The sequence below is a fragment of the Acartia tonsa genome, chromosome 14, assembly GCF_053477335.1.
Source record: "Acartia tonsa isolate MP-2025a chromosome 14, ASM5347733v1, whole genome shotgun sequence".
NCBI lineage: Eukaryota > Metazoa > Arthropoda > Copepoda > Calanoida > Acartiidae > Acartia > Acartia tonsa.
Window position 1 is genome coordinate 39,612,275 of NC_137273.1, and position 13,138 is coordinate 39,625,412.

The window sequence follows — 13,138 nt, forward strand, 5'->3', positions numbered from 1 at the left end:
TTGATTGGGAGCCGGAGCAACACCAACATTGTTGTTGTTCCCCATCTGCTGGACAACCTGTTGAGCATGACCTTAATAAATTAAATCAAAATTAAAATTAAAATCTCTCAGGAGGGTGGTCGATAGATCGATGTACATCCCCAGTGATTTTCCCTTCTGTAGATTACAATTAGTTCCATAAAAGCCAAAAAAAATACATTTTAATTAAAGAGCCAAAAAAAATACATTTTAATTAAAGATCCAGCTTAGATTTTTTGACGCATTTTTTTGGAGCTTCTCTTTTATGCATGTTTTCATCCTTGTTTTATAATAATCATGTAAGCAATTCTGTATGATATTTACTATTAATTTAAATGGTTAATTTTTCAAAATCATAAAATATCTCAACGCAATCAGATTAAATTCATTCCAAAAGGTGAATTTATTATTTCAAAGTAAGGTTACTGGACAAACGCAGGAGTCCCAATTATATATAATACCTTGTCCTCTTGGAACATTACGGCGTCCATGGCCTCGACGATGCCCATCAGGCTGGGGTTCAACAGGAACAGCGGCAGCCACACCTTAATGAATTAAATCTTATTTATTATTTCAAAGTAAGGGGACTGGACAAACGCAGGAGTCCCAAACGTCGGAGTGGACAAACGCAGGAGTGTTAAATTAAAATATTAATTTTAAGTATTTCTGTACAGGTTAGGTTAGGTTAATATGTACAAGATATATAAGACTTGGAATAGGTAATAATAAAAATATGATTATAAATAATACCTTGTCCTCTTGGTTGAACAACCCGATCATCTCGTCCATGGCCATCATCAACAGCAACAGGAGGAACAGCCACACCTTAATAAATTAAATCTTATTTATTATTTCAAAGTCCCAAACGTCGGAGTGGACAAACGCAGGAGTCCCAAACGTCGGAGTGGACAAACGCAGGAGTCCCAAACGTCGGAGTGGACAAACGCAGGAGTGTTAAAGTATTACAACAGCCACACCTTAATGAATTAAATCTTATACACTAAATAAATTTATTAACTTAGTCCTATAGTTTATACAAACGGACAGTTTAACTTTAAAGTTTAAACTTTACAGTAATATAATTAAACTAAAGAGTAGCTATACTTAAAACAACGATGACAACATCCATAAAAGCGAAGCACTGAAACGGTAGGACAAACGGACATTAACACTTTGTTTGAAATCGATAGGACAATTCTAACATGCCTAAATTAACGAATAAAAGCTAACTATCTCGGACGAAAAATCAACATGTTTAAAATGGACGTACGGACATTCTGGTAATGATTATAGAGTTGCTACGCTTTCTAAATCGGACGGACCGACCATAATTATAGAAAAGCTTCGCTTTTAAAAAGGTAAATTAAAAGGTAAAAAGGAGAACCCGATCGGTTCATCGGTTAGCGAGATCCTTTAGTATAAGGATTATTTATTCATTATATTACACTTGGAATAACTAAAAATAAATAGAATTCAATATATATTATACCTGGGTCAAGTCGTTGACGTCGTTCAAGTATTCGCAGGCTCCTTCGTTTCGTGCTGGGTCTAGATTTCATATTTGGAATCGGATATTTATACTGAAATATATTATTAAGGTAATAAATAATAATAATTAGTATTTTTCATAATGCAAATGCAGATATAATTCAATTTCAAAACGTTCACAATATAAGTATAAAAACACTGCAAAATCAAATATTAAAAAATAATTAACTTTATAAGTTTATTTTATGCGTATATAAAAAATAATTACGCATTTAAAAGAAAGAGAAAGGCGTTCAAAAGGTAGAGAAAGCCATTAAAATAAAGGGGTTGTATGCAAAAATGTAATTTCATCATTACCTTCAGATAAGCCGCTGAAATTCATTTTGCCTTTTCTCGGCAGTTTTCGGCGGTTGCGCCGCCGTTTCTTCTCCCCTTAGTATCCAAGTAACTTGAAGTTGGCTGGCCCATCTCTCGTTCGTCGCCAACCTACAATTTAACTTTAAATTACAAATTTGTAAAATGTAAAATGTAAATTATCTTTATAAACCAACCTAATGCCGTAAAATCAATCTTCGATATTTATTATTTAGAAAATGTTAAGATTTTTAATTTGTTAATACTAATAGTCTAATAGCATGAAAAAATTTTATCTTTACATACCCTTTAAAATAAGTGGCATCCGCATTTAGAGCCTAGAGGTCAATATCATCAAACATATATGGGTGGGGGAAGGGTTTTACATGTAAGTAACACCTTTATAGTCCCCCCCCCCAAAAAAAAAGGGAAGGGCAATGGGCTGTTTATTTTACACTAGTCTCCCCCCCCTCCCCTATTTAAGAAGGGTTGCTATATGAAAAGAAAGGGTTGAAGATTTTGAATATAACCCCCCCCCCCAAAAAAAAAATACAAAGAATAATCCCTTTATTTATTTAAATTTTCCTTTATAAAAATTTTCCATAATATATATATGACACCTTTATTATAACCCCCCCCCCCAAAAAAAAATACAAAGAATAATCCCTTTATTTATTTAAATTTTCCTTTATAAAAATTTTCCACTAATGCTGGGTGACGGGAGAGAGTTTTTTTAACTTTTAAGAAAGGTTTATATATATGACACCTTTATAAATTATAACCTTATATTATAATGGCCGATAAATTGATGTACACTCCCAATGATGATGCACAAAATTACCCCTTTTGTAAATAACAATTAATAGTTGAAACGGTTTTTACACTCAACTTAATGAAGCAACCAAGTCCCAAAATTCCCCAAGTCCCCAAAATTGTTGAGCAAACCAAAAAGAAAACGTTGGTATAAAACTTTGTTTTTAAAAGATATGAAATGATACAGATATTCATCATATCATTATCATCAATCTATTCTATAATTGGCCAAAAAGCCTTCATAAAGTGACAGACAGCAAGCTGACAATAATGCTGAAAATCCTTGAATGTTATGTAACTTCCAATATGTAACTTTGAAGCAATTTTGTTTGTCTACATTACCGAATACTTTTTTAATTCTATTCATCTCAAATGTAACTTTTCTTAAAAATAGGTTTCTAAAACTTGAAATATAATTTTTAACTTTTCTTACCAATGAATGATGAAACTTAAGTATAAATTGAAAAACAATTTGAAATATTCAGCCTCTAACGGCTAATTTATTTACTAAAATTTCATTGTATTAAATCCAAATTAAATCTTGTTGTTTCCCCCCCCCCCCCCTCCTCCTAACCATTACGTTATGATGGGTGGAGAAAAAAAGATTACATATAATTATATTCAAATAAGAAGTGTTGAAAAAGGGGGGTGGGGCAGGTTTCAAATAATCTTTAATCTTTTAATCTTTAATCTTTTACGGAGGGTAAATTAAGTGTTAAATTACCCCTTCTGCAGATTAAGCATCAAATCCTCCCCCCTCCTCAAGGGGAAATTAGGAGAATTCTTAGTCTTACATGTCATATAAATATTTTCCAACACATCTCATGATTTCCCTCGTAGTAATTGGATACGGATTATACCCCCCCCCCCACACTTTCTTTTATGTGTGTTTATTTTATCCCTTACTATTCCAAAAAATAAAATTATGGGTGGAGTTACTGTTAAGTTGTTAACCCTTTTCTTCCCCCAATCATCCAATGTAAGCGGTAACCTGGCCATTTTCACCACCTTAGGCTTAAAGTCATAAAGTCATAATTAATATTAATCTTTTTATTTTAGTTTTAGTTCAGTTACAACATCGTTAGAGAATGGCTGAGCCTGACTCTAATAAAGTTATAGGTGACGATGATGACAACATGTCCGATGTTTCGGATGTTATTAATATTGACAGTGAGGTTGTCCAAGCTATGCCTGACTCTTCAGTTACGCGTAGTTTCCGTGAACGTAAGATCGACGATGCAAGCATATCCGATTTTTTGGATGAGGTTGAACTTGATATGTTGGAGGAAAAGGAGGGTTTGGGGTCCCCCAAAAAAAAAATAACCCCCATTGATACCATTAGGTAATAATAATATTTTCATTTTATATTTAATAATGTTATAAAAAAACTAAAAGGGGTAGTTTCACGAAGTGCATCTACCCATGCTAAAAAAATTATAGAAATGGGATTTTTACAGTAACTTTTTATTTATTAAGCTCAAATGCATTTCGTGAAACTACCCCTTATAAAATTAGTGGGTTTCGTCGTATTTTTACTTTTTATTTACTATTAAGCTCAAATGCATACCCCTAATAAAATTATAATAAATGGGATTATGAAAAGTAGTGGGTTCCTTTGTATTTTTACAGTAACTTTTTATCTTAGGGTAGGTAAATGTTATTTATTTATTTAATTTTCAGTTGCACTCCAGTGTCGGAAATGTTGGAGGAAAAGGAGGGGTTGGGGACCCCCACAAAAAAAATAACCCCCATTGATAGCATTAGGTAATAATAATATTTTCATTTTATATTTATACCCTAATACCATTAGGTAATAATAATATTTTCATTTTATATTTATACCCCTAATAAAATTATAATAAAGGGGATTATGAAAAGTAGTGGGTTCCTTTGTATTTTTACAGTAACTTTTTATCTTAGGGTAGGTAAATGTTAAAAAAATATCCTTACTTACTTTTGGTCAGGTTAGGTTGGGTCGCATTGAGTAATCCATCCTCCGGGGCGAATTCCTTCCATGTTCAGCAACTCTCGGTGCTCTACACACCAAGAGAGGCCATTTTTTTTTAGAATATAATCCCAAATTTGGTAAATTTGGTGGGTTCTAAAAAGAACCAGAGAAAATTGTAACAAAACACAAACACTGAAATGCTTTATTTATTTATTTATTTAATTTCAGTTGCACTCCAGTGGCGTCAAAAATAGCTGATCCACAACGGAAGCGCATAATAACAAAGTTGTGTTCACCTCCAAGGGTGAAGAAAAGAAGAAAAGAGTCTTCTCCCCAATCGAGGTAAAAAAAACAAGTAGCCAAATAATTTTTTTTTTTATTTTGTCCAGAGGGCAAGGGAAAAATAATATTAATTAATAATTAAAATAATAGGCTATTTTTTTAAGGTCAAAACCTGCAAGCCCAGAACCTGAAAAAACAACTTCACCCCCCAAACCTTCTCCCCAATCGAGGTAAAAAAAACAAGTAGCCAAATAATTTTTATATTTTGTCCAGAGGGCAAGGGAAAAATAATATTAATTAATAATTAAAATAATAGGCTATTTTTTTAAGGTCAAAACCTGCAAGCCCAGAACCTGAAAAACCAACTTCACCCCCCAAACCTTCTCCCCAATCGAGGTAAAAAAAACAAGTAGCCAAATAATTTTTATATTTTGTCCAGAGGGCAAGGGAAAAATAATATTAATTAATAATTAAAATAATAGGCTATTTTTTTAAGGTCAAAACCTGCAAGCCCAGAACCTGAAAAACCAACTTCACCCCCCAAACCTTCTCCCCAATCGAGGTAAAAAAAACAAGTAGCCAAATAATTTTTATATTTTGTCCAGAGGGCAAGGGAAAAATAATATTAATTAATTAATTAATTATTTTAAGGTCAAAACCAGCAAGCCCAGAACCAGCTTCACAAACAACACCAGATATATCACCAATGCGCCCACTCAACGTAACGCCGCCGCCGTCTCCATCACCTACAAGTACAACAGCCACACCTAAAGCCGCAGCCACACCTACAACACCAGCTGGAGACACACCTTCTTCAGCACAGTCATCCCCAGCTGGAGAAAAGCCAAAAGGGAGAGGTGGCCGTAAAGCAGGATCCAAGAATAAACCCAAGATGAACAGTGACAGTTCGGAACATATGTTCATCAAAGGTAAGCTTAAATTAGTATAATTAATATCAATAACATAGGTAGTAACATTAAAAATTTAATTGACAGGATGTCTATTTGTCTGTACTTAAATAAAATACATTATATTATATTTATAATTAATAACCATACAATCTCAACCGTAAATACATAAATTTCTAGAATACTAGTTTGTTTTACTTTACCTATATATTAAATTAACTGTTCTATTGATTACCTAGACTGCGTGGATACAGTACAAGGTGACACACACTCGCTCTATGACCGCCTTGATGGGAAGAGGATAACATATAGTAATGGTGATAAGGTACAAACATAAATACTAAAAATAATAATAAAATGTAGAGGGGGGGGGGGCAAAAGTGACACTTTTTGAAACCAAAACTAAAAGTCAACAAAGGAACACAACTAAAAAAAGAGTTACAGGTGTGAGATTATTAAATAAAATGTTTAATAAAATTAAAATTACTTCAGGTTTATGTCTACTTGGTTAAAGTGCTTGAAGATCATGCTTACATGATCCCCAACTACCCTGGAAAGGGTAAGCATAAGACCCCGTGGGGGCGGGGGTGCAAATACTGTCACTTCAATACCTGGGATGACACATACCACGTGAAAGAATGCCCCACAGATCCAAAAGCAAGAGAGAAATTTATACTGCAAGAAACTAACCTTCTTAGGTAATAATATTAAGTTGACATAAAATAACATGATGTATTAACGCAACGTGCCGGAGCCGTATAATTTTGATGCGGCTCCGGCTCCGGGGAGCCGTATTTGGAAATACGGCTCCCGGCTCCGGCTCCAGCTCCGGCTCCGGCTCCTACCTTAAAATTAATATATTAATTTTTTTTCATTATTGAATTTGATAAAATAAGATAAATAATATAAAATATTTTGCTTTTATTTGATTAAAGCTATATAAAAGTAGAAGGATGTGTGTCTATTTGTTAAGTAACAATAGTTTTTCAGTTTATTATATGGAAATAGACCGTTGCCAAATTATAATATTACTTTAAAAAATCATTTTTACCTAGTCCGGAGCCGGAGCCGTTTTTAACAAAAAATACGGCTCCGGATCCGGCTCCACCAAAAATGTTGCTGCTCCCGGCTCCCGCTCCAGAACACTGGTATTAAGTATTCATAAACATTGATTAAAAATATATACTGACGGACAAGGTGAATTATAGAGTAGCTTTGCTAAAAAAAATAATATTAATTGCTTACCTGTTTAGGAGGTTTCGCCATCACTGGATCAATGACCACAGAGATGTTTACCGAGAGTATAGGAAGGGAGTGAACCTGGCCAGCTTTCAGAGGAAGTTTCAACAGGCCCAGGCAGATGCTGAAGTTATCCATGAAGTCAAAATATACACCACTGCCCTAGAAGCGCTGCGCCACATCACAGGAAAACTGGTTAATAATGAAAGTTTCCTTCGCTTTAAGGTAAATGTATGTTTAATATTTTTGATCATATTTGCTGTTATCTAATGTCTCATACCTATATTTTTTTAAACAAAATGAATTGAAAATGATTGCTAAAATCGAAATATATCTTCATGTCAGTTAGAATAGTGTATTTTTTAAAAATAGGTTGAAAAACATACTAACTTTAAAAAATTCGCTTTAAGGATAAGGATGGCAATGCCTTTGACCATCTCATCGCCAAGCAGGTCGGTTTACTTGAGAAAGGCAACAAGCAGGATGCACCCACCAGCAAACAGCTTCATAACTGGCTGCAGGGGCAGCACAAGTATTACATGGAATCCTTCAAGAAGATTTTAGAAAATAAAGGTATTAATAACTATTAACTATTAAGTATTATAATTTATAAACTAAAACATTACTAAATAATTTCAAAATCTGAAAGAAATAACAAATACTTAATTTAAATTATCTTTACTTCCGCGGGTGTGTACATTGCCGAAATCGAAGGAAAGGTGCACACCTGCGGAAAAAATGTTAATATTTAATTATTTTAAATAACAAATAATTATAATCAATATTATCTTTGTTTCCGCAGGTTTGCACCTTTCCTTCGACTTCGGCAATGTTCACCACACCGACTTCATTGCAGGTAACCTAAATAAAATAAATAAACTATTATTATTTATTAATGCAATTACAACTGCAGCAGCTACATAACCTGAATTAAATAAAGTAAAGTAAACTATTATGAATAATATAAAAGAATTACTAATTTTTCAGTAACTGCAAACTATACCGATGCAGAAGGTCCCAAAGAATTGTTACTCGCCTGTGAACAGGTATAAGTTTAAAATTAATTCTTAGAAATTTAGAATGACCACAAATACCTAAATGATAATTTGATTAATTACTTATGTTTAGATGCCTAAACCCGATGCTTCCGGCCGCAGCATCTACGAATATTTCGAACAACTGTTGAAAAGGTTTGGGCTTGAGCATTATCAACTTCTCAGCTCCACATCCGACTCGGCTGCCAACTGTGTAAAGGTAATGAAAAATTATAAATTATAATTATAAAATCATAACTATTTAATAGTTTTTTCTCGCATCGTATTTTAAATGGCTTTCCGCGGATGTAAAATGTACAATTGTAAGATAAAACCAGTTTTTTTAGATGAATATTTGAATGAATACGAGAATTAATATTCTAAAACAATACCATTAGAAAGTAAATCATTAATTTATTTTTCATTCTTTAGTCCGTCAAGATACTCAATGAAGAGCACGGGAAAACCCCCACAGAGTATACAAGTTACATGAACCATGAGGATGAAGATGAGGAAGTCAGTGATGATGATGATGATAGTGATAAGGAAGACACACCTGAGGCTGATAGTGAAGATGAAATCCCGTTGGATATGGTTATAGATGAGGTTGACAAAGGAGTTGCACAAGCAGAAGATTTAGATGAGGTTGAGGATGGTGTTGTAGAAGCCGAAGGTGAGGGTCAGGATGGAGGTGAAGAAACCCTGGCAGGAACAAGACAAGGCGATGGCGGCATATCAAGTGCGATTTTCTACAGGTCCATCGCCATCAAAGATCCACAACAAAGAGAGGGTAAGTAAAGTTAAATTAAATTCATTCCCAAAAAATTCAATGAATTACATTTAATGATTTACAGGGGTAGTTTCACGAAATGCATTTAACTAAATTATATTAATTTATTAAATTATTTCTTTTCAGCAATCACAAATTTCGGGAAACTAATGGAAGAGAACATCCAGAAAACAATGATATGTGATGAGCAAAAATGTGGACTAATAGTGGGAGGCGTTTGCCTCAACCACCAAGTGGAGTTGGCGTTGAAGCAGGCTGCCAAAGTTGTAAGTAAATTAATTAAATGATTAATAGAACCAACTAAATAACTTATACAGTAACTTAAAAAGTTAAATAATAAATTATACAAAAACGTGAAAATTAACAAATATTATATTTTTTAGAAAGGGAAGAGGTACAACAGAACCATAATTAACCTGGCAAAGCTGGTCAGTAAAATTATGAATAACAAGAAGCTGCGTCGCATTTTGGTAGAGAGTGGACAACGTATGCTTACCAGATACGTGGAGATGAGATGGAGCTCCAGAATGAACATGATAAAGCGGTTCTTAGAGTTGTTTGACAACAAACAACTACTTCAGAAGGTAAAAAAATCCGTGCAGGATCAGAAAGGTAAACCCAAAAAAGTTAATTATAATTTAAACAACAATTTAAAACTAACAAAATTACCAACTTAAATTTCTCTCTGTCCCTTAATTAAACAAAAGAGAAAGGTAACAAATAGAAGTTTATTAAAATTTAAACTAAATAAATTATTTCTTCTCTCGTTCCCTTAATTAAAAATTAGAACTGTATATATCAATAGAATTAATTTTTAATTTTTATTTTAGTCAACAAGAAGTTTGACAATCTGTGGCCAACACCTGACCAGGTTCTTGCCCTCAGAGAAGTCCTGCAAGTGTTGGAGTGTGTGGATACCATGCTGACAATTCCCGCCCAAGCCCATGAGGCCACAATCGTCCAGATGTTCACCATGCTGGATACGGTGTTCTTTACCCTAAGGACAAGTATGCCTGGCAACTTATTCGCTAGACGTGTATTCAAGTTCCTTCACCAGAGAGTTAACAAGATTGTCCGTAATAATGCAGGCTGGCAAGTCTGTCTCTACCTACACCCCCTGTCACGCAGTCATTTGGAAATGATTGCGAGTGGCACACAAAGCTTTACGGTGACACAGGATGAAGCAAAAACAATCTTACAACAAGCACCCAAAAATTGTAGGTTGTTGGGTAAACGGCTACACCGAATCTCACTGAGAGCCAACCTAAGTCCTGAAGAAAAGGCAGATGAAGAGGCCGACCTGCGTAGTGCTAATGCGGATGCCGACAATGAGGATTCCGAAGCTGACGAGTACGATTCTCCAGCAACTGCACCTCCCACAGGTAAAGATATACAATATTAATTAAAATAGATAATAATAATAACATTAGTTAAATAATTCAATTATCATTTTTATTAATTATATTTATGTATTACAGGCATGATGACACCCATCCAAAAGATGTTTTGGAACAAACAACAAGAGTTCAAACAAATTCAGGCTCAAGCAGCAGCCAAGAAGAAAAAGAAAGAACAACGTGACAAACAGAAGGATCCCCTGGACGTCATGAAGAAACACCTGAAAGCTGGGCTGAAGGATTGGAATAATATAGAAGAATCCAAGTTGCATGCCTTGACATACGGTTACCAACGTGAAGTCGCTAAGATAAAGGAGGAAATTGCGAAAGTCAAAAAATCTAAGTCCAAGAATTTCGTTGTTGAAGAACGCCAGAAACTGTACAAACAAGGAGCAATGACCGCAAGCCACAGGATGCTTACTGCCAGGTATGAACATGTTGCAGAGCAGATATGTTATCCACCTGGACTTGTCAGTTTGATGACCAACTTCAACAACTTACCTGTTTCTAATGCGAGGTGTGAGAGAATTTTCTCACACCTCAAATTAGTTTACTCATCGAGGCGCTATAACCTAGAGAAAGACACCATCCACGCCATCATGTTCTTGAAGATGAACAAGCTAGTCCCCAAGAAGTCCCAAGCATTTTGGGATAGACAGGTAAAAGTTACCAAGAAGACAGCAACCAAGGAACTGGAAAAGTGAATGAAATAATTTTTGTAAATATGTTTATCATATTAATTATGTTGGAAAGAAATAAAGTAGAAGTAAAAGTAAAACAAATAATTTAATGAAATAATTTTGTGTTTTTTAAATATCTGTATCATTACCATTATAAAATAAATGTTGTAATAAAACCCAAAAAACTGTTTATTGATATATTTATTTTTTTTGCAGTATTGTTATTTAATTTAACAAGGATGAATAATCAATAAGTAGCGAAGCCAAAAACATTACTCAAATCATACTTGTCTTGTGTCTTTATGCGTGGATGGTCTCTTGCTCGAGGTTCTAGAGTAAATAAGTTGGACATCAAATGAAAGTAAATACTAAATATCCAAAAATAAATTTGAATTTCAATTAAAGGGTGATGGAAAAAAATAAAAATGCGTACTTGCCGCTTCGCTTATATTATTGTACATTCAAACATCAGTAAACCAAAAATCAGACCAATCGGATAATTAGGTCACATAAAAATTTGTTGTTAAAATGTAAAAAAAATACGGACATTAATGTCAGAACTGAATTATCAGAATGCGAATATATAAGAGTCAAAGCAAAATTGTAAGTAAATTTGTTTAAAAACAGCTTGATAATCAGGTTTAATATGAGCGTACATTTAAAAACGAGTTTCAACGCAAAAAAACGCGGAGCCGAATCTAGAAATACGGCTGCGGATGTGTGTATATTTGGTAACATATGGTTTTTAAGTTTAATTTAAGGAAATAGACCGTTAAATCATATTATTACTGTAAAAACTCACTTTTAACTAATGTGGAGCCGAGCCGTTCTGAACGACGTAAAAAAATGCACGGAAATTCTTTTCGAACACAGGGATTCAATATTTTTAGGTAAGACTAAGACTTATCGATAAAACACACCCGATACTTTGTAATTTTGGAACGATATAAAAAAATAAAATAAAAACATAATTAAAAACAAAGTATGGAGCTTGCCGAATTATTCACAGTATAAAATCTGTGCGTTTAAAATTGAAATTACCAAAAGGCAAAATAAGAATAATTAAGTTATAACGAACAGACTTTTCACTTTATATTTACAAATTATTACAAAATCCTTACCTTAATATACTCTACTAAATGATTATGTGTACCGCCTTCCGAAATAGAAAACATAGCCTATTATTTTGACGTGCATGTACTCTTATGACATTCACGCAAAACAATAGACTACAATAATCCTTTTTGGACGACAGTACAGAATTAGATCTTGTGTTGACACTTGACTTTGTTTCTTTCTTCTTTTTTTTATAACTATATTTTCAATTGCAAATAATATTTATCACTTTATTTTATTGTATTAATATAATTCCATTTGAAGTTTTCACATTGTATATTAAATTTTTTATTATTTTTCACTTTTCTTTGTATCTAACTAACGCGAAGTATGACGTGTCAATACACTCTGAAATTCAAATAAGGACTGAAGAACTATGTGTGTGTGCACCTCATGGAGACACGAGGTAGAAATGTACATGGGTAATTAGAAACTTCAATATAATTTATTTCGTTATATTTACATTTTTTAAAATAAGATTTTTTAATATGTTTTGACCACGGTAAATAATAAAAATTTGTTGGAGGAATTTTTGTGTATATATTTATCCCTGATATAAATTGAACAGCATACACCGGAAACGGATGATATCAAATAACAGGGAATCTATAAATATATTGTTACAAATACAATTACAAACTATTATAAGTTAACTTTAATATATTTCATTATCGTTATATACTTTTTTTACGTAATGCAAAATTATACTTTTTTAATATTAGGAAGAATTTTTATTTTACCCTGTAAAAAAAGCAATGAAAAAAGTAAGACGTCTAAAATGTCGTATTCTTAACAGGTAGACTTTTTGAAGTAAGGAAATTATGTCATCACATTAATTTCATAGAAAGAACCTAAAAGTCTAATATATCTAGTAAATTTTATTTCGGAATTGTTTAACGAACATACTTCATTTAAGATTGCGTGATTTATTTCGAAATAGAAATATAAAACGTAAAAATTTATTATTTTTCAAAATCTTCTATTTATTTACGAAGTACTTTGTAAATAAATATTAAGAAATTTGAATATTTAGAAAAATAGAAATAGGGAGGTATTTTTGAACGAACGGAG

The 13,138-nt window shown here is 33.1% G+C and overlaps 2 protein-coding genes across 2 annotated transcripts; both read left to right on the forward strand.

The window, feature by feature from the left end:
• Positions 1–5,102: 5,102 nt before the first annotated feature.
• On the forward strand, positions 5,103–6,639 carry LOC145305599 (uncharacterized). The gene is made up of 2 exons (XM_080147288.1): positions 5,103–5,832; positions 6,051–6,639. The coding sequence occupies exons 1-2, from the start codon at positions 5,610–5,612 to the stop codon at positions 6,146–6,148; spliced, it is 321 nt and encodes a 106-aa protein (XP_080003414.1). The 5' UTR covers positions 5,103–5,609; the 3' UTR covers positions 6,149–6,639.
• A 112-nt stretch (positions 6,640–6,751) lies between these two features.
• LOC145305992 (uncharacterized) lies at positions 6,752–9,260 on the forward strand. Its single transcript, XM_080147910.1, has 2 exons — positions 6,752–8,874; positions 9,001–9,260. Exons 1-2 carry the CDS (start codon positions 8,574–8,576, stop codon positions 9,159–9,161), a joined length of 462 nt encoding a protein of 153 aa, XP_080004036.1. The 5' UTR covers positions 6,752–8,573; the 3' UTR covers positions 9,162–9,260.
• Positions 9,261–13,138: the final 3,878 nt, after the last annotated feature.

Excerpts from the sequence above, each read along its gene's own strand:
- LOC145305599 (XM_080147288.1), top strand. The coding sequence starts at position 5,610 with ATGCGCCCACTCAACGTAACGCCGCCGCCGTCTCCATCACCTACAAGT. Across the intron at positions 5,833-6,050 it reads GGAACATATGTTCATCAAAG|ACTGCGTGGATACAGTACAA; the intron begins GTAAGCTTAAAT and ends TTGATTACCTAG.
- LOC145305992 (XM_080147910.1), top strand. The coding sequence starts at position 8,574 with ATGAACCATGAGGATGAAGATGAGGAAGTCAGTGATGATGATGATGAT. Across the intron at positions 8,875-9,000 it reads AGATCCACAACAAAGAGAGG|CAATCACAAATTTCGGGAAA; the intron begins GTAAGTAAAGTT and ends ATTTCTTTTCAG.